A 17,028-nucleotide genomic window follows, 5' to 3' on the forward strand; every position below is an offset into this window, starting at 1 on the left:
CACTGGTCCAAGGGGATCAGGTACCCTCATCTGGCCTCCAGTGGCATACACGTGCATGAATGTGGCAAAACACCCATATACATAAAATAAATAGCTTTTTTTTTTTAAAGCACCTTCCTAACATTAAAAAGAAATCTCCACAAATATCAAGAGCTGAGAGAGTGTTGTGACATTGTCATAGGGAACGTAAAACGGAAGTGAGCAGAGCACGTAGACGTGGACTGTTGTTTTCAATATATTGGGAATTGTTTAACTGTATAGCCATGGAAACTCTGAGCACATTGGAGAATTCTGGCATCCCTGAAACCAACAGCAACTGCTGATGGGGGCGGGGAGCGGGGGAGACAGGAGAGGAAGGGAGAGAATGGAAGGGAAACTTCCATTCTTTATCTGTAGTGATGGGAAGGGTCGAACTGCCTGCCACGTGCAGAGCAGCTCAAGAGCAGAAGTAAAACTTGCAACTCAGTCAAGTGGTGGGTGCTCAGAAAGGGTTGATAATCCAATGCTGGTAGGAGTGGCTGAGTACAAGTTCTTATTTGGCACGGGCTTATTAGCACCTGTGACATTCAGTCACAACGCTAGCCTTTCTGCTAATGTTTCAGGTATAATTGTAAGAGCTTATGTTTTCAGAGTTTTTTTTTATGTGATTGGGTGTTTTGATTGCATGTATGTATATAGATCATGTGTGCCTAGTGTCTGTGGGGCCCAGAAAAGGGTATTGGATGCTTGGAACTGGAGTTATAGACCATCGTGAGTTGACGTGTTGGTGCTGGAAACTTAATCTGGGTCTCCTAGAACAGCAGCCAGTGATCTTAATTGGCAGGCCGTCTCTCCAACCCCTGGTTTTCAAAGTTCAAATTCTCGGACCTGTTCTTAGCGCTTAGCCCAAGGCACCTTAAACGTTTTACTTAATACTACCTCTTTGTCACTTGGCGGTAGTAACACACACCTTCAGTTTCATCACTTGGGCGGCAGAGAGGCAGATCTCTGATTTCCAAGCACTCTGGTCTACAAAGTTCCAGCACAGCCAGGGCTACACAGAGAAACCCTGTCTCAAAAAACAGAGTTCCTCTTCTTCCTAACCATTAAGGAGTGATATACCTTTCTGCACATGTGTGGTATGTTCCCAGCTATAGAAAACACTTAGTGCTTACAGTGGAATGTGATCTGATAGTAAGTCAATTTAACAATGACTTTAATGTTAGTCTTTTGAGAAATTAGCCACCCCAAATGAAACAATAAAACAAAGGACTTTCAGGGTTGTCTTAATTGGGGTTTCATTGCTATGAAGAGACACCATGACCAAGGTAACTCTTATAAAGGGCAACATTTAATTGGGCCTGGCTTATAGTTTCAGAGGTTCAGTCCATTATTATCATGACAGGAAGTATGGTGCTGGAGAAGGAGCTGACAGTTCTACATCTTGATTAAGAGAGCCAGAAGGAGACTGCCTTCCACAGGCAGCCAGGAGGATGGCCTTTTCCACATCGGGTTGAGTTGAGCATAGGACCCTCAAAGCCGACCCCACAGTGACATGCCCCTCCAACAAGGCCACACCTCCTAATAGTGCCACTTCCCATGGACCCAGCACTTTCAAACCATCACATTCCACCCGCTGGCACCCATAGGTATGAGGGCCATACCTAGTTATAGCATAAAGCATTAAAGGCCAAATTTCAAAGTCTCTCCTGAGATTCATGCAATCACTTAAGTGTAATCCCCTATGAAATCAAAAGCAAAAAGCAAATCACATACTTCCAATATCAGAATATGACCATCCCAAGTACTGGACCAAAGTGAGACCAAAAATCAGCTGGGTATATTCCAAACTCTACATCTACATGTCAAAGCACTCTTCAGATCTCTACTTTCATCTTTGTTAACTACAACAAACTTCTTTTTCCTGGGCTGCTTCCACTCCCTGCTAGCAGCTTTCCTCAGCAGGTCTCCCATGGCTCTGGCACCTCTTAACATCTTGGGGCCTCCAAGGAAACATCAACTTTACAGCTTCTTGTTCCAATGTCTGGGATCCACATACGATCTTCTCGGTTCCTCCAAAGGGCTGGTATCACTTCTCCAGCTTTGCCCTTTGTAGCACTCTAAGCTCAGGTTGATCCACTCCACTGCTGCTGCTGCTACTCTTGGTAGTCATCCCATGGTGCTGGCGTCTTCAGTACACTGGAGCCTTCTGCTGCAGCTAGGCTTCACCAATAGCCTCTCATAGGCTTTCTTCATGGTGTCAAGCCTCAACTTCTTTGCATGACCCCTTCAATCCTGGGCCATCAGCTGCAACTGAGGCTATACCTTCACCAGTGGCCTTCCAGGACCACCTGGTGACTCTTACACTTTGCCAAGTACAGCTGCAGCGTGAGGTACAACCTTGGCCATCTCTGGAACACAGCTTCATTTGTGCTCTCAGAAAACACTTCCTGGACCTCAGTGATGCTGGTCTCTTCATAATCACCACTAATTTCTTAGTTCTAGCTAACCATCATCAGCTGTTCCAGTAACTCCTTCTATTCTTGACTCTAAAGCCAGAGCTACATGGCTGAAGCTGCCAAGTTCTGCTGCTTGCTGGGGCTGGAGCATGGGCCTCTTGTTCTATCACATCACCAGCTTTCTGTTTTCCAACTCCTTCATGCCTAAGCTTTGCTATCTTGGAACTTGCTCTGTAGATTGACCTCGAACTCAAAGATCTGCATGCCTCTGTCTCCCGAGTGCTGGGATTAAAGGTGTGCACCACTGTGCCTAAACCTTCCCTTTCCTCTACCTGGAACTTGCCCTGTACCAGGCTGGCCTTGAACTCAGAGGTCTGCTTGCCTCTGGGTTTTGGGATTAAAGGTCTGCACCACCATGCCTGGAACTAAGCTTTTCCTGGCCACTCTGCCTCAAGAAGCCTGTGTCTTCCAGCCTCAATATCCAGATCACAATGTGCCCTCCATTTCTGTATTGTAGTTCATTCCAGATATAGTCAAGTAAAAGAACAAGAATAGCCATCACAATCCATCCCTTGTCACTTCTGTAATAATCACATCTCCTTATGTCCAAATGAAAACAATAACATGGTTATAACAATGCCTAGATATACCGATCTCTTGTTCAACTGCAAACATAGAAACAATAAACTTAGCTCAGTGGGGTCTTGTCCTGAGGTCCCCAGTCCCTTAGTCTGTTTATCTCCTTGAACACGGGATTCAGTTTCATTCCACATCCTGGTGCCCCTTTAATACTTGAACCGTACATTTTGTATTTTTCCTTTCTTAGCTTGTTCCTTTTAATAAAAACATTCTTCATAAGGGTAAACTTTAGTAACTATACAACAAAATTTATACCATGCTGTTTCCTTTGCTAAATCTACATACCTCCAAACAAAAACATGGTCAGGCCTATCATAGGAATACCCCAGTCCCTGGTACCAACTTCTGTCTTAGTTAGGGTTTCCTTGCTGTTAAGATACACCACAATCAAGGCAACTCTTATAAAGGATATTTAATTGGGGCTGGCTTACAGTTTCAGAGGTTCAGTCCATTATCATCATGATGGGAAGCATGGCAGCGTCCAGGCAGACATGGTGCTAGAGAAGGAGCTGACAGTTCAACATCTTGATCCACAGAGAGCTAAAAGAAGACTGTCTTCTGCAAGCAGTTAGAAGGATGGTCTCTTCCGCACTGGGTGGAACTTGAACATGGGAGCCTCAAAGCCCACCCCCACAGTGACACCCTCCTTCCAACAAGGCCACACTGCCTTATAGTGCCACTTCCCTGGGCCAAGCATGTTCAGCCCACCACAAGGGTGTATTAGCATCACTCTGTTAAGCTCAGACATTAGTGCCAGGAAATGATACTCAACTTCCATGACTTCTGGCCTAGAAATCCAAAGTCAGCTTTGTCCAGGGACTGAACTTTGGAAGTAATTTTCTTATCAGAGATCAAGATGAATTCTGTATGGTTGAACTGTCCTATTCTGTTAGGAGGGCTTCTGTGTTCCTATCGATAGGAATTTTGGCTAGAGTAACCGGGAATATTTCCTTTGATACCAGTGTCTAGGTGAGGGTTCTCATGAGGGACAGGTGGGTGGCTCAGTGTTCTCGGACCTGATGCTGTGACTCCAATCCTACTCTGTGGTTCAAGCCTCCCAAAGGCGTGTCAGCAGGTGTAGAGGGGTGGCGGGGTGGCGGGAAGGTGAGGGTGCCTTTGTTCTCACATTTCATATAGCATGTAGAAATGCTTTTAGAGATACAAAACCAAATGAGAACACTTGCTGTACCCTGTTCTGTATTGAGAAATACTTTATCTCATTATAATTCGTTACACATTTCCAAGACTGTTATTTTATATGATAGTGTCAAAATTTCAATAAGATATGGCAATCTTGGGGCTGGTGAGATGGCTCAGCGGTTAAGAGCACTGACTGTTCTTCTGAAGGTCCTGAGTTCAAATCCCAGCAACCACATGGTGGCTTACAATTACCCATAATGAGATCTGTCACCCTCTTCTGGTGTGTCTGAAGACAGCTTCAGTATTATATTATTACATATAATAAATAAACAAATCTTTAAAAAAAAGATGTGGCAATCTTGATTTAAGTAGACTTAGGGAATACTAAAATTGTATGATAAATATAAATGCCACATAAAATTATTTCATTCTAGAACCCAACGTAAGTAAGTTAGTACTATGGTCTTAGAAGCAATATCCCAAACCGGGCAAGGTAGGTAGTGCATGCCTGTAATCCCAGTGTGCAGGAGACTGAACATTAGTTAGTATTCATAGGAACTTGAGACAAAAGTAGATCCAACTATTGAGCTGGTGTATTCTTACTTAGTATTGTGTGTATTTAAATGGTTTTAATAATATATCATTACTTCTTTTTTATCTTGGTGATTCTAGGAATTGAAGTAGGATTGGAATAGGGCTTCACACATTGCAGACAGGTGCTTGGCCTTGGAGCTCCCCACAGCTCATTCTTCTTACTGAGGACAAAAAGATCCATAAACCTGTGGTGTAATCACACTCACACAACAGGGCAGGCTTGTTGGGACTCACCTGGGAATAGGAATGAGCTGGTGTGACTTCTACATGAGCACCTGGGCACCGAGCTACAACTGTGATGCTGCCGTGACCAAGGCAACGTGTGTGTGTGTGTGTGTGTGTGTGTGTGTGTGTGTGTGTGTGTGTCAGAGGCTGACTCCATGGCCCTTGTACTGGAGCAGAAGCTGAGCTCACATCTTGAGATACAACCATGAAGCAGAGAACTCCCCGGGAGTGATGTTACTGAAGCCCACTCCCAGGGACGCACCTCCTACCCGAAAGAGCACACCTCTCATTCCTTCCCAAACAGTCCCACCAACTAAGGGACCAAGTATTCAAACATAAAGCCTGTGGGAGCCACTCTCATTCAAACCACCATAGGCTTATCTGTTTACAGCCTAAACAGATAATAAATGAAGTAAGGATGTCTAAAAACATGCAATAGATTTTTGTAGGTTCTCTCTAAAGATGTTCAGTAACTCTAATGAGAAATAGAAGTTGAAGCAATTATTAGATACACCATTGTTTAAATTGGGGACAAAAAAGCTAAACAAGGATTGGACATAGTTGAAGCTGATTGGTACCATAGCACTTGAGAGGCTGAGGCAAGAAGATTGTGAGTTCAAGACCAGTTTGGGCAACACATGGATCCTGCCTCAAACAACATCAACAGCAAAAAAAGCCAAAAGAGCAAGGTACTGGGGAGCTGTCTCAGTTGATAAAGTGCTTGCTGTGCCAAGAATAAGGACTTAAGATCAGAGGGTTCCAGCGGCTTCCTGGCTAGCCAGTCTAGCCAGAGTTGGGAGCTCCCAGGACAGCCAGAGAATCTGAGCTCCCCTTTCAAAAAAAAAAAAAAAAAAAAAAAAGTGAAAAGAACTATAAACGTCCAAGTGGACCCTTGGTGTGCACAGGCATATGCACACACATTCACATACACACATGAACATGAAAACTATGGGGAAACCAGCATGCTTAGGCACTTTGCTGGTAGAAAAACAGGAATGCTTTTACGATACAGTAAAACGAAATTAAGAATGTAACATAGTTGTAGGGGCCTAGCATGTGTAAACCCCTGTGCCTCATCTCCAGCATGATATGAACCTATTAATAAGAAGTACATACTCATCAATTTTATTCCTTTTCTTGGAGTTAATTCTGAGGGAATAATTAGATGAATCTTAAACTGAACATATTGAACTAGTCTTGTTATGTACAGTAGTAAGAAAAATGAAAGCAACCTAGTATTTGATATTAAAGGGTTGCTTAAATTATAATCTGTTAATTCAGTGAAGTACTACGGAGCCTTTTAAAGCTATGCTATAGAACTGTTTACACAATAAGCGTTTTAATTTGGGCTGTGCAGGGGTGGCTGCCCGGAAGATCCTGCTCAGTGCAGGCTGGGTGGTGGGTGGGGTGAGGCTTGACCAACTCAGCTGCCATCCATCCAGGTCCAGATGCAGCTCTTAGAGTCAGTCAGTCCCAACACCTCCTCCATGTGTGAGCTACTGGGCTGCTAGGAAGAGCCAGTGCTGCAGAACCAGATAGGGAGCACGTCATTGGCACCAACGATGAAGACCTGAAGTCTCAGGGATGGTCTAGTAATTATGGTGATTTAGAGATCAGAGACCAGTGGCCTGTGGCCATGAGTATTTGCATGGAGAGCTGTGCAGGCAAAGCTGTACTGAGTGATGGGCTGTAGTTTCCTGTGTCCCTGCAAGGGACAAGATGAATTGGTGATGGAGGGGTGTGGGGGATGAAGGAATGCAGCATTACATATGCTCTGGAGAAAAGCTCACCTACCTCCATCTGCCACCTGAGGCCATGTGGATGTCTGTGGTCCATGGAGCCTTGAGGTCCTGCTGCAGGGGTACTGATGTCCATGGCTTGTGTTTCTACCAAAGGCCATGTGCATGTCTGTGGTATGTGCTGCCACCTGAAGCCATGCTGATGGTTTTGGGTCAGCCTGCCTCCACAGACTGTTGGTGACCATGATTTGTACTGCCACTAGAGCCCATGCTGAGGTCCATGGCACATACAGAAGCTGGAGCCCATGTGGAATCCATGAACCGTGCTCCTGTTGATAAAGGGCAAGGAAACTTGTCCTGCACTGATCTCCATGCCTGCAGGCTCAGAGTCGAGGAGAGAAACATAAAAGGCTCCTATGACTCCCCTGCCATGCCCTCCTCGAAAAGTAGCAACCTAGACAGGAAGTCATCAAAGAGAACTTTTAAATACTGTGGTAAGGATGCTGAGTTAGGTCTCCACTATACATGGCAACTGGGGGGGGTTGGGATAGTGAAGTACTCACTTTTCTTTAAGGGGCTAGCTACTGGGAGTTCAAATTGGACTTTTAAAAAATCTTTGTGTGTGTGTGGGGGGGCCACAAAAGTGGGGGGAGCGGACCTTGGAGGAGAGGGAAGGAAGAGTGATTGGGGCCACATAATGTGAAATTCCCAAGTAATCAATAAAAATATTATGTTAAAAGAGGTTGTATTTGTGTTAGGGCTGTCTTTAGACAGCCCTAACACAAGCTTTACAAACAGCTGCCTATTCGGGCTGCTTAGCTGGTGTAGAACACAGAAGGAAATAGCTGAGAAAGAAAAGGAGAAAACTCCAGGGATCTCACTTGAAGTTCAGAATCTCTCCTTTCTGGGTCATTGTCATTAACTTAAATCTGCTCTAGGACTTATACTTTCTGATTCAGAGTTTAAATTTCTCCAAGGAAGAATCTGATTGGACCAGCTGCTCATCTGAGGTCACACTTCCAGAGCAGAGATAACTGGCAGGATGTGGCAGAAGCCATTCCTGGGCAAGGAGAGATGGTCAGCTGGGAAGTGCCTGGAAGTTGACCCACCTCAGTGGAATCTGTGAGAGCATCCTTCTTTCCCTGTTAGTCTCTGTGTGTGAGGTGCATGTGTGCGTGCTTGTGTGTGCAAGTGCTTGTATTGGTGCGAGTGGGTGTGTACTTGTGAGTGCAAGGGAGTGGAGGTCGGAGGTCCAAGTTGGACATCTTGTAAGACTTCTGCAGAGTGAGAGCCTGTTTTGTAGTTGGTGTGGAGAATCCAGAGTTCTGTTTGGAATATGTTAATTTTAAGGTTCCTATGGTTTGTGTAAGTTGTGTGCAGCCTGGCAGACATGTCACGTGTGCCCTGTGACTTTCTAGACCAGTGTCACCCCTTCTGGTCCTGTGGCATAGAAGTGTCTCAATCAGGCTCTTTCTCTGACTGCTCAGCATACCCTAAGCTGCTGTGGTTGGAAGTGCTCTAATTCAGCATTCTCACTTTAGGACACATCTAATTATCTCCTTAGAATTAACTCCAGTGTGGTGTAGAGACAGAGCTCCCTGTGGGCACAAATGCTTGCTGGGCTCCGCCCTCTCGTCAGCCCTTCACTCCTGGTTGTGCAATCAGTCTTCATCGTTCTCTGAAATTACCCTTGACTTCTTCTGTTTCCATCTTTGGTTTATCTTAATTGATCTGAATCAAAAGATAAGTAAAACCACCTAAGCCTCCACTTGGCATTTTTAACAATCTGAGCACCAAGAGTTCACCCCTCAGAAGTTACAGCCCTGCCTGAGTGCAAATGTCCATGTGCTTAACTTTCCAGATATCCACACGGAAGCAGTCCAAGCTGCTCTGGCAAAACACAAAGAACAGAAAATGGCTTTGCCAATGCCCACCAAGAGGCGGTCCACATTTGTCCAGTCTCCTGCGGATGCCTGCACACCTCCGGGTAGGTGTATCACCCTTCCACTTTGAGAGTGACTGCATGGGCATTTGGAAATACTCCTTTTCCTTTCTGTGACCTAGAACTGCCTACACATCAAATAAACCTAAGGAGTGCACTCTGAAGGGAGCTGGTGAGCAGCCATAACAAGGCCCTCTAAGACCTATACAGACTGCCTCCTCCTGAGCCTGACTCACTTAGTAAGCACGGGCACAGGCCCTTTTTTGAGGAATTTTGGATGTTTTGTGTCTCCAAATGCAATTGATAGTCATAGATTTAACCTATTAGTCTCCTCAATTGATGTTTTATCTCAACAGCCAGCATAGGAGTGGGTGGACTTGGGACAGAAATCTTTATGCTGTTAGAGATTTTAGGAGCATGATAATACAAATTTGATACAGATCTAAAAAAATAGACATCTGTTAATATATTCTTATATTTTTAAAGTGTTTTTTTCTATGTGAGGTTCAAAAGTAAGTGGGAAATAGATATCCCTCCCTCTCCACTTACCAGACTTGGAATTTATTCCTCCCAATGTAAAGTTTCTTTCCTGTTCACAATGTTTTGCCAAGCTGGGCAGTGGTGGTACACTCCTTTAATCCCCGCACTTGGGAGGCAGAGGCAGGTGGATTTCTGAGTTCGAGGCCAGCCTGGTCTACAGAGTGAGTTCCAGGACACCCAGGACTATACAGAGAAACCCTGTCTTGAAAAAAATAAAACAGAATGTTTTGCCAAATTTATTAGAAGAAGAAGAAACCAAAAAAAAAAAAAAAAAAAAAACCCTTATTTTTTCTTTAGCTCAAATACCAGACAATATTTTTTAAATTATTTATTTTATGTGTGTGAGTGTTTTGCTTGTATGTATCTGTGTATACTGTGTACATGTCTGGTGCCCTTGGAGGCCAGAAGAGGGTAACAGGTTCCATAGAACCATAGTCACAAAGTGTTACAAGGGCTGGGCACTGAACCTTGGTCCACACACAGTAAGAGCGGTGCAGCTCTTAACCCCTGCCATGGCTTTGGCAAGCTTCCCTGGGAGCCCTGTGGCTGTTCCCTGGTTACAGCTGCCACGCTGGGCTTCGCTGTTGGTCCATGCTCATGTCACTGTTCCCTTCTGGGTTTGCCGAACTTCTCAGGGCACTTGAGTCTGCTGTGGGCTCGTTAGCTGTGTGCGCTTCCTTCCCCACACATTTGTGGTGTCAGTATGTTTGAAAGAGAAATAGCTCTGTGGCTTCAAGTGTTTCTCAAAATGTAACCCAGGATACCTCTGGCAGACTAACACAATGAGGCATTTTGTGTCCATAGTGGTGCATACTTGAGGCCTACTCATTCAGAGTCTTGGATGGATTCCCTTCCACATTTGTGCAGTGTACAAGATGGGTCCTGGGCACAAAGGGGGCTCTCAGTCTTGTAGCCGTCCGTGTTGGCAGATTCCCTGCAGAATAGCTGAAGGTTCAGTTTCAGTAAATGGCAAAGGGCGGGGAGCTGTGTGACACGCAGCCCTCTCCCAGCCTCTGACAAGGCACTGTGGCTTCAGAGTAAATGGCTGCTCTCATGGCTCTGGGTTAGAAGAGAGAGCCCATCAAAGAATTGAGAAGGCTCTCAAGGAATGGGAACCTGTTTGGCAGGCCTTTCATAAAAGTCACTGCCACCGGGAACTTAGCAGCTCTCTAACCAAATCACAGTTGTTCACTGTTGAATGGAACCATAGTCCTTTGCAGTCTACTGCAAGCCTCTATATTTCTAAATGTGCGTGCTCTGTTCTTGTGGAACCTTCAAGAATTTTGTACCATAATGCTCTTGATCACATTCCAGGTGTTAATAATTTCATAACAAAGATACAGTCCTCTCTTCTAAGACCTGACTCAGCAGAGCAGAGTGATCAGGTTCCCTGTCCCTTTACCTTCTGTTCTAGGGACTTCTGAATAGGATTCAAAACACCTCTATGTGCTATTAGGGACATCTGTGTTGCAAGTAGAAAATCTCTCCCATTTTGAGGAGCTGGGCCTGGTGGTGCACGCCTTTAATCCCAGCACTCAGGAGGCAGAGGCAGGTGGATTTCTGAGTTTGAGGCCAGCCTGGTCTACAGAGTGAGTTCCAGGACAGCCAGCGTTACACAGAGAAACACTGTCTTGAAAACAAAAAAACAAAAACAACAAATAATAATAATAATAATAATAAAAACAAAATAACAACAACAAAAAAACAAACCCCGAGATGTTGAGGTCCCTCCAGGCTATCTCACACAGCCCCCCAGTGTGATAGATCTTGGTTTTCTCATTCAACTGTCCTGCATATACCCAGGTACAAGTACTTTGCTCCAGAGAGGGAAGGTATGAGACCTATATCCTCAGGTTCTGCTAGCTTCTTCTGTTAGCAGTGGAATTTGCCGCTTTTGGGGGCAGTGGTGATGCACGCCTTTAATCCCAGCACTCAGGAGCAGTGGAAGGCAAATCTCTGAGTTCTAGGCCAGCCTGCTCTACAGAGTAAGTTTCAGGGTAGCCGGAGCCACATAGAGAAACCCAGTCTAAGAACAAACAAGCAAGCAAAAGTGGCTTGGCTGCTCCTTTTGTAGTTGAAGCCACTTAATGTGTCCCAGGACCTGCAACCTCTAACTCAGGGCCATCACATAGTTTTATCTAGCTATGTCCTTTTGCTAGTCCTGAGGACCAAAGTTAAGAGGCTGTATTCTAGGGAGGAGGAAGAGGAGGAAGAGGAAGAGGAGGAGAAGGAGGAGGAGGAGGAATGATGGGATTGCTCATCATTGAATATTTTTAAAGTCAGCATCTGGCAATTATACAATGGTCAGAACGCAGGCAGCTGGGGTGGCTCAATGGAGTTTGAACCTCCAGCTCCTTCCTAGGCTGAGTGCAGTGGTACACATCTGTAACTCTAGCACTGTGTGCGGAGGAGGCAAGTGGGTTCCTAGGGCTCACTGGCCAGCCAGTCAGCCAGTCACCAAACCCATGTCAACCTCTGGCCTCCAGAAACACACACCTGCAAGCACACCCCACCCACACATACAGCCTCCTGTGTACCACAGTCCTCTTCGATCTTTGTACATTGACTGTCAGCCCACACGTCCGTGTGCTGTGTTGTGTGGAGCTCACTTCTGGGGCACAAGTCACTCTGCTCTCCCTGTGGGAGGTACAGTCTCCTGGGTTACTAACCGGATGAAAATTGAGAGCTGCCTGATCAAACGGGTTTAAGGAGGAAAAGCTTTAAGGGGGCGGACGTTTTGGCTTTATTTATGGTGTCATGCAGTTTAGAAGCAATGAGAACAGTTGGCATGGAAAATGATTTGTCTTTTTTTTCATAAATGACTCTCAGATAAGACCTCAGTCAACCTAAAATGTGATTATTGACGCCTATGTTAAACTGCCGTGGATTAGAAAACTCAAGTTTTCTAAGTGTGCAGTGACTCCTAGTGTTAGCACCTGTGGCCTTCCCCATCCTTTACTGCCTGAGTGACTGTGCTGCAGTTGTCTCATGTGCTGATGTCATGAGGCGATGACCTCAGCTCTCTTTATAGAGGTCCTTTGTGTAACGCCACTGCTCATTCATACAGAAATAAATACAGTGCTGACCCACAGACTAACTTAGTTATTTCGGTTTCCGGGCTTCCCTGCAGCCTGTGAGGTTATTGTTTGGTGCAGTGAGAGAGGGCAGGTGACCCCAAGTGGAGGGAAGCTGTGTGTGGACGTGTGCTCTGACAAGGTTCCTACCTGCCAGGGATGGGCTGGACGACAAGGAAAAGCTTTTCTCCATAATGTGTTAATCTCAGCCTCTGCATTTCTTTACCTAAGAATGATGCCCTGGGGCACACTGGACATTGCTGGTTTTCATCCACCTCAGAGGTGTTGTATGGGATTGCGGTGCCTTACCCTGTGCCAAGGACTTTCACTAAGACGGCCCTGCCAGGCTGTGTTGCCTGTACGTGTTTGCAAGATAGGGAGAGCAGTGGGTCTGCAGACAGGAGAGAGCCAGATGCTCATTGTCAGTGGGTAATGGTTAACTCAGTCCTTATCAACCCTAAGTGTCACAGGCAGGAAACCCCTCTCACCTGACAGTTGCCTATATATGCACAGTACCACAGAAGGGTAAACCTAACTAGCCATCACCTCCTGAGAGCTGCCATTCTGTCACTTAAATGTTACTTGAAAGAGAATCCCTAGGCTGGGGATGAGGCTCAGCATGAAGCACCCCCCCCCCTTCAGTCCCTAGCACCACACAACAGATTTAGTAGCAGGAGAAATGGCTCTTCTGTGTGAAGAGCTTGCTTGCAGTCACCTGCTCCATGCCCAAGTGAGATGTCGCGCTACTTTGTAGTGATTGTTAGAGTGCACGCTCATCCGGCATGTCAGTGCACTGTGGCTTACTCGCCTAGACCTAATTTTGTTACCTGTTGTGTGGGCCCAGAGGCGGGATCTATTGTTCCTTTCTTTTCTAAAAGATTTTTTTAAAGTTTTGTATGCCTGAGGGCTTTGGCTATATGTATATATATATGCACTGTGCCATCTCCTAGAGCTGGAGTTACAGGCTCTTGTGAGCTGCCATGTGGTAGCTGGGAACTGAACCTGCGTCTTCTGGAAGAGCGTCCAGTGTTCTTAACTCCTGAGTCATGGCTCCAGCTCTGGTGGGCGCTGTCCTCCAGGGCCCGTCCACTCAGTGCTCCTCAGCACGTCTCTGCTTTCAGGTGGTGTCTGTTTCAGGTGCCATTTTCATTCTTGTAAGTCTTAGCAAGTTTCAAGTTAAGTCTTTTTCAAAATTTGAAAAGCCTTTTCAAATTTGATTTTTACAGTTTTATTCAATTAAGATTGACATAATATAAGTAACTTTGGAGGGGACAGTTGGTGCTGTCTTCACACACCCCAAGCCTGTAGCTATAGCTACAGCCTAACAGCACATACGTAGGTACGTATTTTGCCAGGTTGTGACATAGAAACACAGTTAAGATAATGCCCATCTCTGCAGTCTCCTGAGCGCTTCACGTTCCTCTCACCCCGATAACCACTGCTTCGCTCTCCTTGTCTCTGTGTTGGCTTGTGTTTTCTCTAGATGTTTATGCAATAGAGCCATGCAGTTTTGTCTCCCCCACCACCACCACCACACACACACACACACACACACACACACGCACACGCACAGGTAGAGCAGGAGGGATGGGCTAACTTTCATTCACCCTAAGTATTTTGAAACTCTTCCATGTTGTATCCATCCCAATAGACGGCTCATGGCTGAGTCTGACTATAGTCTATCCATCCATTTGTCTGTGCTTGGCCATTTGGGTTGTTTCCTGTTTTACGTTGTTACTGGGAATCAAACCTGGGTCTTTTGGAAGAACGTCCAGTGCCCTTAACTGCTCAGCTATCTCTTCAGCCCCAAGTGTTCACTTTTTAAAAATAAACATTTTTTCCATCTCACTCCGGCCCCGCCTGCTCCAGCCCTAAAATAAACATTTTTAATATAATGTCCACATAACTAAAGTCATAGCAGCTAGGAAAAGTTAGTAAACTGGGGACTTCTCTTCTCTTAAAAACAATAAGCAAATCATTTCTATGTCTTCTAATTGGTTACAAATAGATGGTAGACTTCTGATGAACACTATCAAGTGGTGCCTGATAAGTCACGTCACTCCACAGCAGGCAAACCATGCTTTTAGGATTGGTCTCGGGGCTGGGGCAGGGGCTGGGGCTGGGGCAGGGGCAGGGGCAGGGGCTCAAGAGCAGTGTGTGCTTGCCTAGCGCGAAGGCTTAGGCTTATTCCCTAGAACCACCATCTGAGCAAAGTAGTAACTCCTACTGTATTTATTCCCGGCACTCAGGAGGCAGGAGGACTGATTGTCATGAGTTCAAAGCCAAGCTATCCAGAAATAGATAAGCCACTGCACTGACCCAGGGTATTGTTATCTATTTGGCATTTTCTGCCAAGCCCTACAGCCTGATGCCCAGGGCCCAGAGAGGCAGGAGAAAACCAGCACCCACATCGCCCTCCAACCCCAGAGGCGCCCCCGGCACGCATGTCCCCTGCAAATCAACCCTAGAGGTGCACCCCGGCATGCGTGTCTGCTGCAAATCCATTCCTGAGTTTGAAAACAAATTTCTACAATTATTCCTGGTTGACAATGGCTTTTTTTTTTTAAGCTACAAAAGAAATTATTTAAAAGATCTCATTTTGATTTTTTAAAAAGTGTGGGCTCAGACAAGTATGGTTGGTCATGCCTAAACCCATGGGTGTGGGAGCTGAACTTGGGTCCTTTGACAGAAGTAAGTGCTTGTTAACCGCTGAGCCATCTCTCCAGTGCCTTATTTAAATTGTTATTAAGGAAACTATCAGATACTCTGTCAGATCAGGAAGATAGAATCCCCTTCTTATCAGTAGTCCAGTGCTTGAGAAGGGACTGCTGTTGATTGTAGCTGCAGGCTGCCTGCTGGCCCCGCAGTGAAGTGAGCCCTTGGCACCTTGTGCCCCTGATGTCTGTCCTCATTACTGTCATTCTCTGTTTTGCTCGTGAGCTTCAGCTGGTTCCTGGTTTGTTTTGTTTTGTTTAAAGATTTATTTACTTTAAGCATTCACCATTGCTTTCTTCAGACACACCAGAAGAGGGCATCAGACCCCATTACAGATGGTTGTGAGCCACCATGTGGTTGCTGGGACTTGAACTCAGGACCTTTGGAAGAACAGTCAGTGTTCTTAACCACTGAGCCATCTCTCCATCCCTCCTGTTCTTTTTTTTTTTTTTTTAAAGATTTATTTATTATATGTATGTACACTGTAGCTGTCTTCAGACACACCAGAAGAGGGCATTAGATCTCATTACAGATGGTTTTGAGCCACCATGTGGTTGCTGGGATTTGAACTCAGGACCTTCGGAAGAGCAGTCAGTGCTCTTAACCACTGAGCCATCTCTCCAGCCCCCTCCTGTTCGTTTTATTAGTTGCCTGAGATGTGCTCTGTTTTCTGTCCCTGCATCCTCTCTACCTGATGCCATCTCTCCTGCCTCTCAGCCAATCCCTGCTCATGCTGCAGAGCAAAGGAGCATGCACTCCTGCCCGTCTCTGAACCTATGCAAGCAGGGCTGTGTCTGTCTCTCCAGGCTTCTCATCGCCCGACTGGTGTAGAGCTCCGTCATGTTGCTGAGTGGATAAGCAGTCCTCACAATTAATCATTTCAACCTCAAGCTACAAGTAGAGTGGTGGGCCTCAGGGTTCAAATGAAAGACAGACACCAAAGCCATGTTTTCCCCCAGCCTATGCTACTCCATAGCTGTAAGCCATTAGACACCCAGAGGAGGACTGGCAGACAAAGCAGGTAATTGAACTGAAACACTATACCTAATTATATAATTGATCAAATACAAAAGCATAATGCAATTAGTTTTCCATAAATCCAATAATGAAAATACTGGTTTTACTATCTATAAAAATTGATTTATTTTGGTTTTAGACTTACACAAATTAAAATAAACAGTAAGGGCAGCTTGTAAATCCAGAGGCCTTTGTGGGATCTGAGATGTCACCCAAAACACTTTGTTCTTGTGGTGAGTCACAAATCTCTCTCTTCCCTGCCCCCACTTCTTTCAGGATAGAGCTGAAAAGGGTGTTTTCTAGAAATTATAATACTATCTTTAAATACTGCTCTCTTGTGTTTAGCTTTGACCATTCCCTGTTATGTTATATGTCTTCTCCTTTAGGGAGCCTTGCTTTACCAGTGAAATCTCTGGGGTCTCCATCTGTCTCTGTGTTTGCCTGTCTATCTGTGTTTTCTTCCCTCCCTCCCCCTCCCCCATCTCACAGCTCCTTATAATGTGCTCTGGTTATACTGACATACTTAGACCCTGGGCCAAGATCAGTCCTCTTCCCATAGAGTTCTCCACTTGGTCAATTTCTAAAAGCAATGTTGTATTCTAGTGTGGGGTTGTATGTTGTCAGTGCCACACTGTGTGGCTTTTTAATGGCACATACTATCTCATAGACAGTCATACGTCTAAGAGTCCCTAGGACCTGACTTAGTTTCCGGCACATAGTGCATTGGGAATCATCACAAGGCTTGCACTTGGGTCTCCTTTGCTGTGAGGTAATGCGCTGCTGGTGTCCTGAACAAGAAGCAAAGGTTGCGAGCGTTGGAGCTCTGGCTTTGTAGTGTAGATTTACAGATTCTGGATTACCATAATGGGGTTTCATTGTTTGTTTTGGTGTGGTTTCAATCCCACTGTGGCATGGTAGCGATTCTCCTGCTCTCTTATTTACTTCTCCAGCGCTCTGACGCACTG

The 17,028-nt window shown here is 45.5% G+C and overlaps 1 protein-coding gene across 6 annotated transcripts in view; it reads left to right on the forward strand.

Moving 5' to 3' along the window:
* Nucleotides 1-17,028, forward strand: part of Dip2b (disco interacting protein 2 homolog B) — a 181,849-nt gene that overhangs the window by 95,760 nt on the left and 69,061 nt on the right. For all 6 annotated transcript variants that reach the window (XM_011245629.3, XM_011245630.3, XM_011245631.3 and 3 more), the window contains exon 4: nucleotides 8,637-8,762. In XM_011245629.3, coding sequence (XP_011243931.1) covers nucleotides 8,637-8,762 — 126 coding nt within the window. The remainder of the gene's footprint in view (nucleotides 1-8,636; nucleotides 8,763-17,028) is intronic.

This window comes from Mus musculus, chromosome 15 (genome assembly GCF_000001635.26).
Source record: "Mus musculus strain C57BL/6J chromosome 15, GRCm38.p6 C57BL/6J".
In the NCBI taxonomy this organism is placed as follows: domain Eukaryota; kingdom Metazoa; phylum Chordata; class Mammalia; order Rodentia; family Muridae; genus Mus; species Mus musculus.